The sequence below is a fragment of the Apis cerana genome, linkage group LG3, assembly GCF_029169275.1.
Source record: "Apis cerana isolate GH-2021 linkage group LG3, AcerK_1.0, whole genome shotgun sequence".
Classification (NCBI taxonomy): domain Eukaryota; kingdom Metazoa; phylum Arthropoda; class Insecta; order Hymenoptera; family Apidae; genus Apis; species Apis cerana.
In genome coordinates, this window is record NC_083854.1 from 4,059,100 (window position 1) to 4,078,878 (window position 19,779).

At 38.1% G+C, this 19,779-nt stretch overlaps 2 protein-coding genes across 3 annotated transcripts; one reads left to right on the forward strand and one right to left on the reverse strand.

The window, feature by feature from the left end:
- Positions 1 to 459: 459 nt before the first annotated feature.
- Positions 460 to 5,715, reverse strand: LOC107992546 (uncharacterized). 2 transcript variants are annotated; one of them, XR_001764926.3, is made up of 6 exons: positions 5,322 to 5,715; positions 4,825 to 4,963; positions 4,654 to 4,751; positions 4,287 to 4,452; positions 3,992 to 4,182; positions 460 to 598 (listed from the first exon to the last, which is right to left on the reverse strand). XR_001764926.3 is itself a non-coding variant. In XM_017048479.3 (6 exons), exons 1-5 carry the CDS (start codon positions 5,382 to 5,384, stop codon positions 4,061 to 4,063), a joined length of 588 nt encoding a protein of 195 aa, XP_016903968.1. In that variant the 5' UTR covers positions 5,385 to 5,715; the 3' UTR covers positions 460 to 598; positions 4,040 to 4,060. The 2 variants fall into 2 exon arrangements, 1 of the variants encoding a protein (XP_016903968.1); XM_017048479.3 differs by having other exon boundaries at positions 4,040 to 4,182.
- A 130-nt stretch (positions 5,716 to 5,845) lies between these two features.
- On the forward strand, positions 5,846 to 19,770 carry LOC107992527 (probable ATP-dependent RNA helicase CG8611). The gene is made up of 9 exons (XM_062073210.1): positions 5,846 to 6,064; positions 6,128 to 6,943; positions 7,019 to 7,285; positions 7,363 to 7,583; positions 7,660 to 8,296; positions 8,385 to 8,615; positions 10,874 to 11,216; positions 14,088 to 14,295; positions 16,441 to 19,770. The coding sequence occupies exons 1-9, from the start codon at positions 6,005 to 6,007 to the stop codon at positions 16,583 to 16,585; spliced, it is 2,928 nt and encodes a 975-aa protein (XP_061929194.1). The 5' UTR covers positions 5,846 to 6,004; the 3' UTR covers positions 16,586 to 19,770.
- The last annotated feature ends 9 nt before the right edge of the window (positions 19,771 to 19,779 follow it).

A 19,779-nucleotide genomic window follows, 5' to 3' on the forward strand; every position in this document is an offset into this window, starting at 1 on the left:
CTTTGAATCGACCGACCAGATAACCGGACACCCTCTAACCGATCTAACGTTTTCCGTCAAGATCGATCATCTTGGATCACTTTTGCGAATGACAGCGGGGTGTGTGTTCCAGGGAAATTACAGGGAAATTGATTCGAGGAAGACTGGCTTGAGGAAGAATGGCTGTTCGAAGATGCACGTTGAGAAAATTTCAATTAGATTCGTTTTTAAATGGATTGAACGGAGATTTTTTTTTTATTAATCATTCTTTACCTTTTCTGATTTATACGATTTATAAAAATCTGTAAGAATAGATCTCGTGGGTATAAATTTTCATCCCTCGTCCGCTAATACAGTCGTCGTGCATTGTCCAAGAAACTTGGTCACGGTGGTCACGGGGTAGATTCTCTCTGTAGCGTGTTTAATGTAGTATTAAACGCAGTTATTGTGCTACGTCGTCCATCGTGTTCACAAATTTATTTCCCGTTCCCGTTGTCCATCCATCTCTCAGAAAAGGGGAAGAAGGACGAGCACGTGCCGCCCCCGTTTCGATGCAAAGAAATTCGAAAAGAATGCGATTTCCCGCCTTTGTTCGTTTCTGGAACAACATTCCAAACTTCTGAAAGAGAAAGGAAAAAAGAAAAGAAATTATTTCGAGTGAATCGATTGAAATTTATAAAATTTCCTTTTTTTTTCGTTATCATACCATTTAAAATAATCGATCGTTTAATAATCATTTATAATAATTCATCCTCGACGAAAATGAGAATACGTCCATAAGAGATCTACTATTAAATATTTTAATTAATTAATTTTAATCTTTTATATAAAAACAAGATATATTAAATCGCAAGCGAAAGTAAATATATTCGGAAGAGTGCGTGCCTCTTACTGTCGTTACTTGCCAGTTTCCTGTGATAACCCCACCATTGTACTCGTAGCCCCTGAGTAACAGGGGAAGAGAGTTCACAATGGGCCACAATGACTGAGCCAACATTACGAATTAGGCTCGGTTACGCGTTTATTGCTGATTCCGGTCCAGGGCAGCGGCGTCGAATCGTATTTTCCAAACTGTCCGATTAAACGAGCGATAGCACGAGGTACACGATCGCGAAAGGACGCCACTGCGGAGATGCGAAGTATTAGCATTGGTTAGCTTTATGGGGCGTTCAGTTCCGCCGTTCTGTCATCCTCTCTTTCGCTCCTGTTCCACTCCTCTTTTTGCCCTCTCGCTCCTTCTCGTTCGGGAGCAGAGCACGAACAGCGGCAGATCAATAAAATCTGTCTGTCTGGAAAAGTAATGCCAAATCGGCTGTCCGTTTTTGGCGGCGAACAAATAAATGTCACAAAAGGAGTGGAACCGTTCCTCGTATCAGTCCCCCCCCCAGACGATTTAAAGATTCGACTCTCCATTGCTTCTATTTGCCAAAATATCGAATGGATTTCGCAGCAAGGGGAAGGTAGATCCATTTTTGACAGTTTTTCAATGATTTCACATGGTATCTAAAAAATGTTAAATCGTGTAAGATCCTATCTCTGTCTAAACTTTTGATTAATGATAAATTTGTTCCTTGATATTTTAATATCAAATCGGGAAACAGTTGTGAATTTGAAAAATTTGTTAAAAATTGAAACAGGTATTTATCGAGTTTAGTGATTTCTTTTCAATAATTAAATGTCAAAGTAAAGTATAGGTAATAATGGACGATAATTCTCGAATTAAAAATTATCCTTATGGATAATTGATCGGAGGAAAGATATCGCTGTACGAGCTTTCCAATAACTTAACGTTGATAAAAGAAATTATTTTTTTGGCGATTAGATGACTAGCAAGTTTAGAGACCATGCCACGAGTATCGAAACTGGGACGCAATAATTATTAATCAATTTCGTATTAATTGTTTTCTAGGCGTCGAGCTTAAGTGGGATGTTGTGTTCTGGCTTCTGGCAAGCTTTGCCCCGTAACCAGCCAAAGTGTCATACAAGAAGATTAATTACATCTCCACCACCCTTTACGTACGTCATGCGTGTGACTACCCTTCTTCTTAACCCTTGGATACTCGTAAAAGTATTTCAACTTGTACGAAGATATCGAGAAAAATAAAGCGAACTGTACGTGCGTGAAAAACTATCCCTTTTCGAATTAATATTCGATAAATATCTACTCATCTTTCGAGTAAGCATGATTCTTTCATTGGTTCGATCGTTAAGTTTCAAAAATGGGGAAAATAATTCTTTCGAACGAATTAAACTTGAATTCGAATAATTAAGAAGTACGTATCTACCCTCTTTACGGAGAGTTTCTTTTTGGTGAAAAAAAGGGGTACACGAAAATAAAAGAGTCCCGAGGGAATAAGATTTCGATGGTACTCCGTTCTCGATCCACGAAAGAGCCAAGTTAGTTTTATTTTACAATCCATCGGCTTCCACGACACGGAGGGGTGAGTTTCGCTGGTACGCCCGGTCTAAGAACGAGAGAGAGACGTCGAATGGTGGTTGGATTCCTTCTGGATGGTTGGACGAGTGTCGAGGAGGGTGCACAAGTTGCGAGGGGGTGGACTCGGCTGTCAACTAGTGTTTTAAAAGTTTGCGACAGCTTACAAATTGGCTCGCTCAGTTCTTTTTAAAAGCATCGCCAACCAACCACGTCGCGTACCCCACCGTGTGTGTCCTTCATGCTTGCAGTCGTTGAACGAAAAGTTTTTTCCAATTTCTAGAAGATAAATTTCAATGTGTAATATCATATCGTAGATTCAATATACTCGTATATTATTATGATTAACGCATTAGATAAAGCGCTAATTTATGCGAAAATTGGTATCTCTAATATGGAAAAAAAATATTTTCAAAATGCACTGATTACAAAATAAAATTCTCTTTAACACTCGGATCTCATTACTCGTTTCTTCATTTTTTTCCTATAAAGATACGTATGCAGTTACATAAACATCAATCTATCTGTACACGTTATATTAACGTATAATTATCATCGATTAGAGAGAAATTTGCACGATGGAAAATTGTAAAAATCGCATCCGTTGATGCGTTACTTTTAGACGGACGCAAATGATGGGCCAGGATGAAATGAAACGCCCCAAATAAATCGTGGGAAGGGGCTTTTTCCATCAGCCATTGTACCCTCGATCATTATTCTCAAGAGTTTCGCGAAAAGTTCCGACCATTTTCGGACAAATCGACTTCCATCTAGGAGACGCCGGTCCCTATATAGGGAATATGCTTACGCGCGATTCAAATCCCGGAAGTTTAAAAGTATTTCGACGTAAAACGTGGCCATTTCTCATATTTTCTATGCAGCCACGCTCCGTCGTGGGCGCATTTGATACACTCTATTAGTCGCATCCCTGGCCTGATTTATCGGTTTACCCGCATTATTATACATTTTCCTCGTAACGGGACCCGAGATTCATCGTATTCTGGTACTTTGCCTATTCTGCGCACATTATTACATATTCCATTAGTCTACTAGCGACAGATCAATGGTTATTATGCGGATTTAAGAATCGAATTTTCTCCAATAACTAAGATCTTTCTAAGATGATGATAAAAAAGAGTGATGATCGTACGAATTTCTTTTATTATAGAACAAGTTATTATAGATTGGCAATGTGTTATAATATACCGTGAAAATGATAATTTTACAAGATATAGTAAATGACTTATGAATGGATTATGATATTTGAACGTAGAAATTTTTTGTTAACTTTTTGTTAACTAAACTAAAAACATGATTATTGTTATTATTATACAACTACAAAACATCTAACAAAAGAGAAATGGAAAAATTATAAATTATTTTTTAAAAGTTTCAAATTTTGAGAATTTCGAGACCTTACATATATGTAGACAGATTCAGATCCGAGTTTCGTTAATCGAAAGAAAATCAAATCCCAATCCATCTAATCAAAACGTTATAAATAAATAGATTATTAGAGATGCTTAACTCTGATAGATAAACAATTTATCTAAATAACTTGCATATATTATAGCTTACATATAATTGAGTTTCTCCATGTTGTAAGAAACAGAAGGAAATGATTACCAGTTTTGTCCATAATCATTATTAACTTGCATCATTGATGTCATTTGTGTTATTGACTGTGAAGAATCCACGATGATTAGATTGCTCTTTTATCCATTTTTTCCGAGTATCATTCACAATAGACCATGAATATATAGAAAATACTAGATCGAACATAAATTTCACTCGTTATTTGATTTAGCTTATATTTAAAAAACAAATTTGTAATTATAATTTAATTACAATTCGATAATTTTAATATACTTACTAAGGTATAAACCTGACATTGGAAAAAACCAAATTTCTGAATAAATAAAAAATGATGGTTCTGTTCGTGATAAATTTTGCACAAAGGAAAGAATGAATGACACACTTTGATTTATTATGCTTATTGTTTGTATGACTAGCCAGGGAATAGTATACGTAGGTTTTCTCTATGAACATACATCAAAAATAATAATTTAATCGTTGGTAAGTTTAAAACATTCATAAAAAATGAAAATACGTTTTTTAGATATAAAAATCTAGAATTGATTCATTTTCTGAATTGATTCATAATTATTTTGAATATATTGAGATTTATCATAAAAAGAAAAAAAGATCATATCAACTAATAATTTTTTATATATACTTACAAAATATGGTGCTATCATCAGATACATATTGGCTATGGAAAACAATATTGCGAAGAAAAAATACATATACATGGGGATGATATTTATAGTTATATTTGCTAAAATTTTTATTTTTTAATTAATCACAACATTTGTTAAAAAAAAATATAATATATTTATTTTAAAACTCACTTGAATTGGACGTAATAAAAAGATGCAACCAAATTGAACCAAACGGATTCAAGTATTGAATGAAGATATAAAAATCAATTTCCGTTTTCGATGATATGTATTTTATCGAAAACAAGCTCGTTGTAAATCCCAATATTATCTAAAAGAATATTAAAAATATAAAACTGTCCAAAAATTGTACTAAATATTAATAAAATTGAATGGATAAAAAACATTTTTATTAATTATTATAGCAATTGTAATAAATTTTCGAAATTTTCTTGTTTTTACAAGAATGTATCCTTCCATTCGTCAAACTAATAATTATTGAATTATTCGAATATTTCTATTGTATTAAAAATAATAGTAAATGTATTTTAAATAATAATTTTGCTCTTAAATTTTTGAATACTTGTAATTTATTATTGATAAAAACAAATTCGTGTAATAATCTGATAGATTATTTTAGAATATTACATGAGAAAACAAATTTCATAGACAAAACGTCCGTTACTTACCATGTTGCACATACTGATAATTCTTGTAGTTGACAGCATTTTAACGTGATATATTTTCTTCATGTTGACTTCTTAATATTTAATACAAAATATTTGAACACGTTAAAACGAGATTTTTATTTTTCACAAATAAACACATGTTAAATTTCGAAATTCTATCCAAAATTGATATTTTAAATATTTCTTCAATAAACTTATGCTCAATCGTCGATATCGTGCATCACACTGTGTGTCGATAATACTCTTCTAGTTCAAATAAATCGAATATTATCATCGATTCGATTATCAGTTTGATAATTTAACTTTCATCGTATTGAAAAATATATATACATTTTCGAAGTAACGATTAAATACGTTAATAATGATACAATTATAAATATAATATAAATAATACAGTAATAATAATATATAATTTCTTTATGAATAATTTTCGTCAAATTTTAAATGCAAGATTAATCATAAATCGAATGAAGATACTCTCGAAGTTACATGCGTCATAATTTGCGCATGCTCAGTAGTGTCTTTACTGTACAGTAGTACCAAGTATAAGTGTGTGCTTGACATGTGGTTTTAGGTTAGATCTCGTGTTTTTAAATATTATTTTAAATATTATACTTGTTTTCTATTAATTTTTAACGTAATATTGTTCTTTAAAGTGAAAATTAAAAAAATAATAGTTCGAAATGACTGTTCAAGACATGGATATTTGCTTAAATATTTCTACAAAACCTGTTGCTAAAGAGGTAAGTAAAAAGATGAAAAGAATATTGTTAATCTATTTTAATGGAATTGTACTTTTTAAATAGAAAATGGGAATAGAAAATGATTCTATTCTTAACTTAATGAGAGAAAAGAAAATTGAGAAAGCAAAAAATAAAGTTAAAGCAAGTACGTTAAACAATGTTTCCGTCAAAGAAACAAGTACTATTAAGAAAAGAATTAAACAAAAATCTTTAGGAACAATTGTTGCAAAAAAATTGAAAGAAAGTAATCAAAATCAATCTTCTGTTATACAAAATGAATTAAAAATTAAACCACAAATAAATAATATACATGAAGATCCACAACAGAGAATATCTAAAGTAGAAGCATATAAAAATAATATTGAAACGTCTAATAAAATTAATGATATTTCTAATAATCCTATTATTTCTTTTACTAAGACTACAAAAGAAAATTATGGTAAAACTATATTGGCAAGGAAAAGAAAGATTATAGATACAAATTCAAAAAGAACATTATCTAGTATATTTTCAAGACAATCAGAATCGGAAGATGTTAGTCTGCTGAATTCATTAAAAAAAATACAACAAGAACAAAGTGAAAAAAAAAATCAAAAGGAATCTAATGAAGAATCTAAAAAAATTTCTAGTTCATCAGAAAAAATGAATTTTGATAAGAAAAAAAAAAAGAAACAAATAGAAAAATTCAAAACCGATAATGATAATAACATAGAAGATGACAAAAATATACACTTCTCTCATAAATCTCTTGGAAAAATATCTTCCTTATTTGGGCATAATCCAGAAATACCAAATATTGGACAAAGACTAGTAAAGCCGATAAATGAACCAATATTTACAGGAACAACTTTTACTGACCTTAATATTCATCCTTTCATGGTTAGTATTCTATATATATGTATAATATATTGATATAATAATATATATTTGATTAAGTATGAAACATTTTATTAGATATCTAATTTAGAACAAAATATGCATATTACTAAAATGACTACAGTTCAGCAAAAAGCAATACCTCAGATATTTTCAAGGAAAGATGTTTTAGTTAGATCTCAAACTGGTTCAGGAAAGACACTAGCTTATGCTTTGCCAATAGTCGAATGTTTACATAAGATTAGACCAAAATTAAATAGAAATAGCGGGTTAAAAGCTCTTATAGTTGTACCAACTAGAGAATTGGCACTACAAACTTATGAATGTTTCTTGAAATTAATAAAAGTAAGTTTTTTTTAACGCTACATAATTATTAATGATACATAGAGATTTGAATCACATTTTGATTCAAATTATTTTAGCCATTTACGTGGATTGTGCCTGGATATTTAGCAGGAGGTGAAAAAAGAAAAGCAGAAAAAGCTAGATTGAGGAAAGGATGTAATATTTTAGTCGGTACACCGGGTAGATTGTTAGATCACATACAACGAACAGCAGCTTTAAAATTAAGCGATGTTAAGTATTTCGTTTTGGACGAAGCAGATAGAATGTTTGATATGGGATACGAAAAAGACATATCAGGGTATGTTCTCTTAAAATCATAAAAAATGTGTCAGTCTGATAAAAAAAAAAAAAATTCTCCTATAATACAATTTCAGAATAGTGAGTGCTCTGAAAGTATCAACTCCGAGTCAAAATACGGGATACGATGCTATGAAAATATTACGTCAAAATATAAAGAAATTCACGGACGAAGATGTTGAACATTTGGAAAATAATGATGATTTAGAAAAATCTGAAAATGATGATCAAAAAGAATCAATCGTTAAATCGAACAAGAATATTAATTCAGAATGTGAAGATGAAATAGAAGACGTTAAAAAAAAACAAATATATCATTCCAGCAGCGATGATGATTCCGACGAAGGTGAGCCTTATGTAAAATCAAAAAAGTCAGATAAACAAAAAATTGGCGCAGCTCTTACGGAGCAAAAAGAGTCCGATGTATCAAAAGATAAAATGGAAGATGATAATAATAGTGAGGATGAATCAAGAAGACAAACAATTTTACTTTCTGCCACATTGACGCAAGCGGTTGAAAAATTAGCCGGCCTTGCTATGAATCATCCTGTTTTCATTGATGCTGCGAAAGAAAATTTGGAAACAACCGATAGCGATGGGACTGAACTTAACGAAGATTTAGTAGTTCCACAAAGCGTAAATCAAAGTTATATCGTGACACCTCCGAAATTGAGGTTGGTTACTTTGAGTGCTTATATTACAGGAAAATGTCAGGTAAATTTAATATGTCAAATTATTCGTGTCTTGTCTCTTTCTTTCTCTTTCTCTCTCTTTTTTTAAGCATAATTTGTACTATCAATAGAGCCATGGCCAACACAAAATATTGATATTTATGGCTACTCAAGATATGGTTGATTATCATACAGAAATTTTGTCATCCGTGTTAACGAAACCCACCGATGAAGATGACGATGATTCCGATCCTTTGGTAGTCATGGAATTTTTCAAGTTGCACGGTAGCATGACCCAAAAAGAGCGAATCGAGATTTTCAAAACTTTTAGACAGGCGAAAAGTGGGATTCTACTTTGTACGGTAAGTAATGCTTTGTATGAAATAACCAAATCTAGATATTTTCAATCGTTTCTCATATATACATATATAAAAATACACACACACACATATATATATGTAACAAAGACACGATGACTTTATGAAAACAATGAAACTGTTCCGTGAAAGTAGAAATTATTATAGAATAGTGGCAAATAAACGGAGAAAAAGGAGGAAAGAATAGAAGAAAAACTAGGGATACCGGCGGCACTCCCCAAGCAGTAAATTACCCCGTGGCTTATTCTTTCAGAGCGGAATTTAATATCTCTGGACCCACGCTGTGTCCGGAGGTTAAAAATTATGCGCGCACACGAGGCCTTGGTAACGAGTATAATTATAATTGTTATGTTTATCTTTTACTTTTAATAACGAATACTTATATTAATTAATGATATAATTTGGGTAATTTTGAATATCGGCCTGAAACGAAATGAAACGTATTTTTTTTTATAGATATTTTATTTCGAAAAATAATTGGATATCATGTTTTTCATTCGATGACTTTCCTCCGTTCATTGTCGTATTATTTAATAATTTAATCACGATCGTAATGAATCAACTTTCGCATATTCCATGACAATTATTTAATCATTAAACAGTGAAAGCGGTGATTCTTACGTCCGATAAATATCGTTAAAAGTGTAATAATAATTAAATTCATTATCATTTATTTTGTAATTCTCTTCCTTGTCGATTAACATGAATTTAAAAGCACTTAAAGCCATTGGTAAGAAAAAGGAAGAGATCATGAAACTCCGGAAGAACGAATTTTAAAATTCATGATCCACGACACGCAACAGTGTTACACATGTGCAAGGATTAATTTCTTTTAACCAGGCGATCTCATCGTTGATTCAACACACAGTATTTCTCACAGTAACTCGTTACAAGTTGTCATTATCTTCCATCATTTTCGTTAGACTATACAAAAACCGATTAATTGCCATCAAGATTCCCCCGAAGGAACCGAATCGTAAACTGCATGGACGGAATAAATCACGGAGTGGAGAATTTTGCCGCGATCATCATCCTATTCGTTAGAATTTCGATTCGCTTTACATTCGAGAGGTATAAACGTTAATGCCAGAGAGCATGAACAACGATGGCAGCCGCCCACATTTTACAGCGTCACTTGAACGGAGATAGCATGGCAGCATTATTAATTTCCACGTTGAAAACTCACGAGAGCCCCCGCGGATGGAATGTTCCGCGGCTCTCAGCGGTGGTGAATCCGGATCCACGAGGTGATCTATGGTCCGAGTGAGATGTTTTGAGCGAACGATCCGTTCTCGATCCTCCGTAACCACGATCGCGGCCTCTCTCCTAAACGATCGTTTGTCTTAATCTCTCCCATCGATCGCTCCTCGTCCCTGTTTCCCTTGCGTTGTATCGCGCCACGATCCTCGTCTCGTCCCAACCTACGTGGGCGTTTCCGTTTCGATTTCACCTCACGGGTTTCTCGGCTCCAACTTCTAATCGGTCTAATCAATTTACGCGATTTCGAGGATATCGTCTTTTTCGAAAGGAGATGGATCATTTCGGACGCATCGTATTTGCGATAATTATAAAAAAAAAAAAAAAAAAAAAGAGGAGACGGTATTTTATCTCGATGGAAGAAATTTCTTTCCTTCGTATTCTCTTCACCCCGGCGCCTGACCCGCTAAGCTTGCGTCTAAGCTTGGCGTCGAATTAATTCGATAAAAAGAAAAGGAGGAGGGCAGACACATCCGTATCGTGCCGCGAAAGAATTTTCGGGGCCACGACGCCCCCCCACTGGTGGTCCAGGATTAGTCTCCAGGGTCGTCAAGCAGAAACTCGATGTGCTCCGTTCGGTAAATCATTGGTTAACCGAACGCAAGGAAATCAGGGCCGTGCTCAAACGTTCGCCGTTGGGGTTCCGCAGCGGGCGCCCGCTGCCAGCCGCGCTCATTCGCCTTGGTACAAAACGAGAAATCGACACGGTTTGTAAGACATTTGTACCGGCAGATCTCGCGCCGCTCGGTCCTTGCTCTTTCCTCCTCGAGGAGTATTATTACCGAGTAATTCGAGAACTGAATACGAATCACCAGCCGCCAAGATATCCTATAAACGTATATCTCCCCTATCATAGCGTTTTGAAATTGATCGATTCTTTTCCTTTTAAAAAACAAAAAATATTACTTACCCTTGTCTTATCCCAAGTAAGGGAAAATGGAATGGAACGTTCAACTTTTGAAGGGAACGTATTCTTTTTTGTCCAGGATGTCGCGGCACGAGGATTGGACTTGCCAAAAGTGGACTGCGTGATTCAATACACGGGGCCGACGTCGGCCAGGGATTACGTGCATCGAATCGGTAGAACAGCGCGAGCTGGTTCTTCCGGTTCAGCGACTATCCTTTTAACACCGCCAGAAATTGAATTCGTACGAATGCTCGAGTCTAGGCGTATCAGAATCAGGCAGGAGAGCATGGACGACGTTTTGGATAGGCTGATGGGCCCGCTGTCCAAGCATTCTTCCGCTCATAACGCGGCTGTCGCGTTGCAGAACGATTTCGAAAATTTGATACTGGAGGACACGAAGCTACGCGAGAGAGCGTGCAAAGGTAAGGTGTAATATTATATTTGTTACGAAACGTGCGATAAAAAGTCGTACGTGAAAATTTGACAGAATGTCTCAAGTTAACGCGGTTCTAACGAGACGAGCAAAGTGCTCGTGAAATTCAGCCAAAGGACGAGGGAGCACGCGCTCTCGATTCAGTTGGATCGGAACGAAAGCGAGGTGACTCTAAGGGTGACCCTAAGCCAATTCCAACGGCCACCCTACTCGCATATAAAATAATCCCCACACGTTCCGTCTCGGTTTTCATTCGGCACTTGGATATTTACATACTATCTGAACGAGGAAGGATGATCTTGTTTGTCATGCTACGGTACTTCTATCAGAGTTAAGTCGTTAAGCCGAAGAATTTATTTGCCGCAATAATAAATCCATTAGAATCCGAGGGAAAGTAAGTTGTAATATTTATTACGATCTTTTGGGCTTCGTCTGTGCTGGATGCATAGGTAGAGTCGATAGCTTTCGTTTCTCGAAGGTGATCGATCCCAAAAACGAAAAATAAAGGTCATAAATCTTTCTAAGAGGTTTTTGAATTTCGTAGTTGTATCACGTCAAGCGTGGCTTTACACGAAGGTTAGCCACGGTTTTTGAGCGCTTAGCCGCCTCCAGATTTGAGTGACGGTACACAGTTAACCACTTGACCGTTCCTCTACGTGCTCCGAGTGATTGATAGATTAATTGTCGTTGATAATTCGACGCTGCACTTTCCCGCGGGATTGCAATGCCGCAAAAGAAAGAAAAAGAAAAAAAAATAGAGAAGCCATGGAAACGAGAGATGAATACAAATTCAGATCGATCAAATGAATTTTTAAACGAGCCTCTAGTTTTCCCGTTCAATGAAAAATATCAAGCGTTTTATAGCGATATTTCTTTCCGTCCTTTCATCATCCTTAGAATTTAATTCGTGACCGATGTAGGGTCACGCCAGGGTGCGTGGAAGTGGAAATCTTGCTAATTCGTAACATTATCACCCCAATAGAGCCGAACAGCCCTCAATAGTGAATACAACTCCAGTGGAACAACCCCCTCCCCTGTGTCGACCACTACCACTAACCAAAGAGAGATTCATCCATTCTATCTCGCGTATGTGTACGTCGTCGTCCTTTATACCGATTCTTACCTATAGCCTTTTCGATGTAACTTTTTTTTTTCTCTCCCAATAGATCACAATTTATCGAATATTTTAGAAAAGTTTAGAATCTTTCTCTTCGTTTATTCTTCGTAATATTCGCAGAAACTTTTAAACTTATAAAAACACATCTCGTAAATTCAATACGTAATTCAATATATATATATATATATATATATATTTCTCGTAAAATTTCCCCTGCTCAGAGTAAAAGCAACGGATACGCGATAAGTTAGATCGAATCCAGTGTATATACTTGCTCGCGCGCGCCTTTCGCATCGGGGGGGGAGGGTGGCCGACACAATCCAACCACTGAATGTGGCTTCCGCCAAAACCACTTACGCTTTGTGGCGAGAGACTCTTAACAATGCGATACAGGATACAAATACAATAAGACGCAGTTACATCACTTAGGAACAATGCCACCCCACGCGACCCACTCCTGCACACGCCGCACCCTCCCCCTCCCTCCCCTTCTATCCACGTTCCTCCGCCTTCTCGGGGCTAGATACCACCCCCGCCTGTGATTTATGTGCTAAATGGAGAAAAACATTTCTCCCTTTTCAACGCCGACACCGAGAAAGATCTTTGCAAGTTTCTTATGCGCGGAAGCGCCGAGCCGGGATAGAAGGCAGACGGAAATCAAGGCGGAAAATGTCGAGGCATAAGGTCCCACGATGTGAATTATCGAGATAAAGACACTTCAGCTTTCCACCTATGGGGTGGATGTTCGCTGGAAATGTAATTTTTATTAAATTAAATATCCAAAGAATGGATTCTCATTCGATATCTTTTGATATCGTAGATTTTATCGATCAAAATTAGAAAATTTTATAATTGAAACTTCTCAACGCAGTCTACGTATTAAATACACTTTTGAAATATTCCAGCTTACTTTATTAAAAATGCGGCTATTTGGTTTTTAATAAAGATTAAAAATTACTTAATGTTTAAACAAAAAAGAAAGAAAGAATATAATATTTGGCGTACGAGTTTAGCTTTTGTGGACTTGTATATCTCGATTCGTCAAAAGAGAACCACTTCACGGTAGATTTTTCGCACGGAGTGACAGTAACACTGGCACATGTCAAGTTCTCTCAGGATCGGTGAACCCCCGAGTTTCTCACCCGCGCGCGGAAGCTGGAGAAGTTAAGAGGGAATAAAGGGGATGACTATTAGCCACAGCACTTGACTCGACCCCCGTTAATGCCTCTTAATAGCTCACCGTGGCCCGCACACCCCATAGAATCCTGCACCGTGGCCCCTTCTTCCTCGTGGCTCCCCCTCCCCCCGTGGAACTTAATGGAAGCTCGATTAATAAGGGCGCGTTACACGCGGCCAATGATTACATTTGAGTTACACGTGGCCTCATTTACACGCGGCTGGAATTTTTCTCAAAACCTTTTCTATAAATAATTCTTTTTTTCTCTTTTCTCGTCACTTGCCATCGTTCACGATGATCTACTTCGTTGTATTTATAGAAACGAATTGTTTACAATTATTTATTAACATTTGTTCTCTTTTATATCGTCCGCCAACCGACGAACTTTTATAAGGACAGCCAAAGAAATGGAGCTTAAATCCCTTTATTTATTTTTTTTTATTTAAATATAACAGATATTGCATATTTCTCTTCCTTGTCTCCTGTACACTTTTGTGCTCGTTCTTTTCTATTCAAATTTTCAATCAATCAATCGATCGATCAATACCCCTGTTACTTTTTTTCAGCGTACACGTCGTGGATACGTTTCTACTCGAGCTACCCTCGCGACATGCGGCAGATTTTCAATCGGAGGGACCTCCACTTGGGCCACTACGCCAAAAGCTTCGCACTCAGGGAGACTCCGCAACGAATCGGTGGAATAGGGAGGAGACTCCACGAAAAGGAACGCGCGAAGAAGGAGCAGCTGAACAACAACAGGTTGACGAGCGGGAAGTAAGTGATTCCGCGATTTCGAAGCGAGTTATGGTCGAAGCTTCGATGAGAGAAAACTGATCGGATGGGCAGATGTTGGAGAGAATCACGGGGCTGGCTCACCAGCAGTATTAATGACGGATTCATGCGCGGGTTGGCGTGTTAACTGGCGGTGCGGCCCGATCTCTCCCTCTCCCTCCCTCCCACCGCAATAACTAACAAACGCAACCACGTGTGTTAACAGATAGTACACGCAAACGTAGCGAGTGGACAGCTCGTGGTTCCTAGAGAGGTTAGATACGTCAAAACTGTCGCTTTGTGTCATTCGTCATGTACGACGAACGGCTGGCGGACATGGTGTACGGTGGCTGGCAACCATAAGCCATACGGCTCTCGTCGTGCTCATCCTCTCTTGTTCACCATCTCTCTCCCACCTTCCCCTCGTTCCTCTCTATCTGTCGTCGGCCGCCTCTCGTTCTCTCCAACCACGTCCTCGGCGTCTATCTCCCCGGGGTATGCATTTCACATGGCATTCGGCTGGCTTCTGCCCTTCTCCAGGTTTCTCTCTCCCCCCTTCTCTTTCGCTCTCTCTCGATTCGCCGTCCCTCGCTCTATCTCTCCATTGTTCATAATTATACAATACGGCTATTAAACAGACTGATGCGACCGCTACTTCCGGCCCTGGCTGCGCCATTTACGGAAACCACGACGGACGAGCACGAGTCTGTGTCTCTCTCTCCCTTCCTCTCCTCTTTCACCACTCACCGCCCCTCTTTATCCCTCTTCCTTTCATTTCATTTCGCCTTCTCGCGAAAAACTCTCACCGGCCATGTCACTCCCCGCTTTTCTGCTCCTGCTATTTATGTTTCCACTGTCCTCCTCCCTGTCAACCCTCTCGTCTCATCGAGATCTCTATTTTTTCCGGTGCGTGTATGCGCCTCGCGTGCTCGCCCATGCTGACGCACGTTGCAGTTTCCTGACTCGCCCATTTCTTTTCTGTCAGGTGTTTACTATTATTGTTCTTTTTTTCAATCTCTTTATATCACTTTATACGTTCTTTCCATTTTCATATTGCACATTTTAAATTAATCTTCCGTATTTTTCCTATCTTTTTATTTTTATCGTTCGTGATTTATAATCACGTCGCTCTTCCCGATATAATTATCTGCAATTATAATATATCCATTCGTTTCGATTAATTGAAAAGAGGTTGAGGAAGAGAGAGGGAACTGGATGATCCATTTATTTATATTCTGAAAACAGTTTTCAGCCGACATTTCGCTCGGTGGAAGGCGCGCCACTTTCTTCGGGGCGGACATTAAGCACTAACTTGTTTAATGCGATTTGAATGGGCGTGCTTTCGATGCACACAACGGGTAACCAACGGGTGCCCTCCACCCGTAGAGAGAGAACAAGTTCGTTTTAATGGGTGAAAGGCGGGAACCGAGCTGACGGTCCAATGGATCGAGAGACCCATGGTGTACGCCTCTGTGGGTGCGATTACCCTTATATCCCCCTGTCCGCGTTTCTCTACGTGTATCCATCCATTGCTCCGTAGTGGCATCCGTGGACACACACCATCTTTCCTACGACGGATCATCTTGAGGTCGCAACAGTTTATCTCTAATCAGATATTAGGCATCTGCCTGACAGATCCTTTCGTTGTAACACTGGTCGAATAACTTGGAAAAGTATCTTTCGAAAAATTAATTCACAATTATTTGAAATGGAGTAATAATCAAAATCGTGTCGAAATTTGTAGGAGCAGAAGAGGATACTGGAGAGAATGAGAAAAAGTGGATGGAAGAGAACAGTTGTTGTACAAACGGTAGATTGTAGATTTTAGAGATGGAGAGAGAGGATCTTCCTTTTACCTTCGATCTACCTTCTCTCGGCCCCCTTAAGATTTTAGCCGCATAATACGGATCGGCGAGGAAAAACATAGTGACGAACGTGGAATTCGGCACGGCAGTTGGCCCCAAAAATTCCCCGGCATCCCGGCAGGAGCCGTGTGATGGCGTATTCCCGATGTTTTAATGCGAGTCCGCTTTTTTGTCGATTTTCGATTACCTCGCTCTGTCCTCGCCACATGTCGTTTACGTCGAATTACCGAAAATTGCGGGTTAGCCCTAATGCGATGATCAAGGACCGTCTCTGCGTTTTCAGGCCCGACGGGGAGCCGGCAAAGAAGAGGCAGAATCGTCAAGGTGACGAGGAGGCGAAGATGGGGTTGCTGAAGAGAGTCAGAATGCTTAACACCTCCGAGTACGACAGCGGCCTCGAGCCGGTGAAGAAGCCAAAGAAATCCTGAGCTCTTCGCGTTGTCGCCTCGATTACTAGTAAACAGAATGCGATTTCCGTTACCGTGATTCCCATCTCTCGTGTAAATGTCTCTTAAAACAACCCTTGTTCCAAGCAAAACGAAAATCCAGGTTACTCGCTCGCCATTTCATCCAACTGCTTATTCTTAGCAGTGTGTTACATGGTTGTTGACATCTTATCGATTTCTTAAATATGTCGTTCGTTTGCTGCCACGATTACATAATTTTTGAGCTTACTGAAGAGGAAAAAGTGAAGAGAAAAATTGTAGAATACGTGTAATGTGCAATAATATGTAATAGAATATCGAAAGTGAAATGCTCAATGCTCTTGTAACAATTCACGTTTAAGATCGTAGTTATATGTAGACTATGAATGATAATTGGTTGCGAGAATCATCGGTTTCTTAGAAAAATTGGCCAGTTTTAAAGTTGACTCAGAGAGAAGAATTTAATTTAAATATTTTATTTAAAAACAATCTTGCTTCCAACGATACAATCGTCATTGTATTATTGTTGCAGTAAACGAATGATATATTATAATTTCCCATAACACGTACATAATATATAAATATTTTTTCAAAAAAAGGAAAAAAAGAATAATAAACGTCCAACGTCGGAAATATGCAAGTGCTTATATATATTCTTTCCTTCCTTTCGCCACTTCCCCCCAAATGAAGTAATTAAATAATTTCAACGAAATATCCTCTCCTTACAGTTCGGTATCAGAGAATCGCAGAGCGTACCAAACAGCGCACTAAATCGCGTTACCAGCGTGCGCGGATGTGGAGTTTTTTGGTCGTAAATATGCGAGGACGAGGCGTAAGTATGTCGGTACGCGGACGAGGAGTTGGAATAAAAGGGGAGTCGGAGGAGGGGGGGGAGGGAATAAGGGCGGAGGGATATGATTAATACGGCAGCATTATTTTCAGATTTTTTGCACCACGATCCGCGAGCGCAAATTGCTTGCAAATAAAGGCGGCGTCGGCTATCGCCGCTGGTAGGACACCGAGGAGGGGAAAGAACGTTGAGGAAGGAGGAGAGGGGGTAGAGGCCGAGAGAGCTCAGCCTCGGCTTAATTTAATTTAATTATGCCTTCTTTCTTCGCTACCAACGCGTCGGAAGATAGATGGCGAATTTGAAATCGCCTCTCCTTTCGGCTTCGCTCGGAATCACGATTTCCTCCGATAGATTTCCACTTTCCATTAATTAGGTTAACCCCTTCGATTGATCGTCCCGATGCCAACATTCGGCCAATATATTACTCGATTCAGCGTAGTAAAGTTGACGCGATGTTGAACAGGGTCGAAACCCTGTCCTTGAAAAATAAAATTTATTGATGAATCGCGGGTAATTTTTAATTTCGATTGATTAGGGTTGATTCTTCATACCTTTTTTCTGTTCAAGAGTAAATTCTGAAAAAAAGAGTTTAAAGCAAATTTTAATCGTAAAAAAAAAGTTATTCATTGCAATATATAAAGGTTGACACGAGATGACTTTATTTTTCATTGAAATGATTTTAATTTAAACGATCTCAAGATGCGCTCTCGTTGGTGTGCACTCGTTGGAGCAGATTCATTTGCCTTAACGATTTGCCCGCGTGTCGAACAAAGCGTTTTTCATCGCGAAAAGAACAGTAAGCGTCGCATGACACGGTGAAATTTAATTAAACGTAATGTCCCTCGGTCCCGATGCATTTTCGAAACCCACCCAAGTGGCAATCTTCGAAGCGGCCACATTAGACGAGGGACGGGGCAAAGAGTGCGATATTTATTCGTAATGTGCATCGCAATTCGTCGTGGCTTAGCATCAGTCATAGTCATCGCGAGCGTGCACACGCTCATAATGAACCGTACGATTAGGATATCCCGTTCGTTCATTCGTCGAATGGGTTTCGTGGACGAAGAAGTAATCGTAGATTGCTTCGAACGAATAAAAAGCCCAAGAAAGGGTGTAATTCTCATTACCGGAGGATATGCGCAGCTTGAGTCTGATTAATATGACAGAAGAGGGAGGAGGGAACGGTGGAAAAAAAAAAAAAGAAAAAGAAAAGGAGAGAATCGACTGTACATTGGGGACCAACCGCGTATCCACCCTCGTGTTTCGTTCCTTTTTTTTTTTTTTTTCTTACGTAGAAAAATGCGTGTCCGCGACTAATGGGCCACTGAAAAAACCTAAGCAGATATAAAAGGAACCGATTATTCCGGACGATTACCGATTTCCGGCCGGTTAACGATTTTTTCGAATCGTTTACACCGCAACCACCGCCAGTTCATCTTCGCCAGTCGTTGTCTTTTACTACTGCTTCGTCGTAGTTGTCCAACGGAACGAGAACGGGCAAGAATTATATACATTATACGATTACGATTATTCGTAATTTACAAAGGAATTTATTCAAAGAGTGATCGAGGTTTAACTTTGATTAAAAGTTTTTAAAAAAAAAGTTCAACATTGTTTGTCAGATTATTTGACGCGTCTCGCGCGTTACTTTCTCATTATTCGCGAAAGATTTTATTTCACAGAGGATACCTATACGACGAGCAATTGATAAAACTATTTACGGTGTATTTTCTGATTTCACGGTTCGAATTAAGGATAATATATCGCGGAGATGATCGTCGATGTTTGGATTACGGGTTCGATGATGTTCTCTCGTGTACCACATCCCCCTTCCCCCCTGAGTGTAATAAGCGGGTTGTTATCGCGACCATCGAAAGATATCGAGTCCTTTCATCGGCAATTGGAAAGAAAAAACACGAGAGAATTTTATTCGTCGTTACTCGAACGATACATTTAATAATTCAACCGACGCGAGGATGTATAATTGTTGCTCTAATTATTCCGATAACGGTGCAATTAAGTTTCACGTGTAACGCCGGCGATGTGATGCACTCTCTCGCCTCGACACAATGAAGAGAGAATTCTTTCATCGGGGAGGCAGGAAGACGGGCGAACTGTTTTTCATCCGAGATCGGCAGGTGAAATCCGCTCGAAAATGCGTCACAATCGAGCAGGATTAACATTTTACACGAACATCTACCATGTCGTGCAAAATAACCATTGCAAGGATCAGGGAATGGTTGCACGGTTGCTACTCTTTCTCTCGTTATTTTCTCCTGTATTTATGTACAACACCATTATTTAGTTGAACGTGTATAATATATTGGGTTAAACTGAACTACTATTT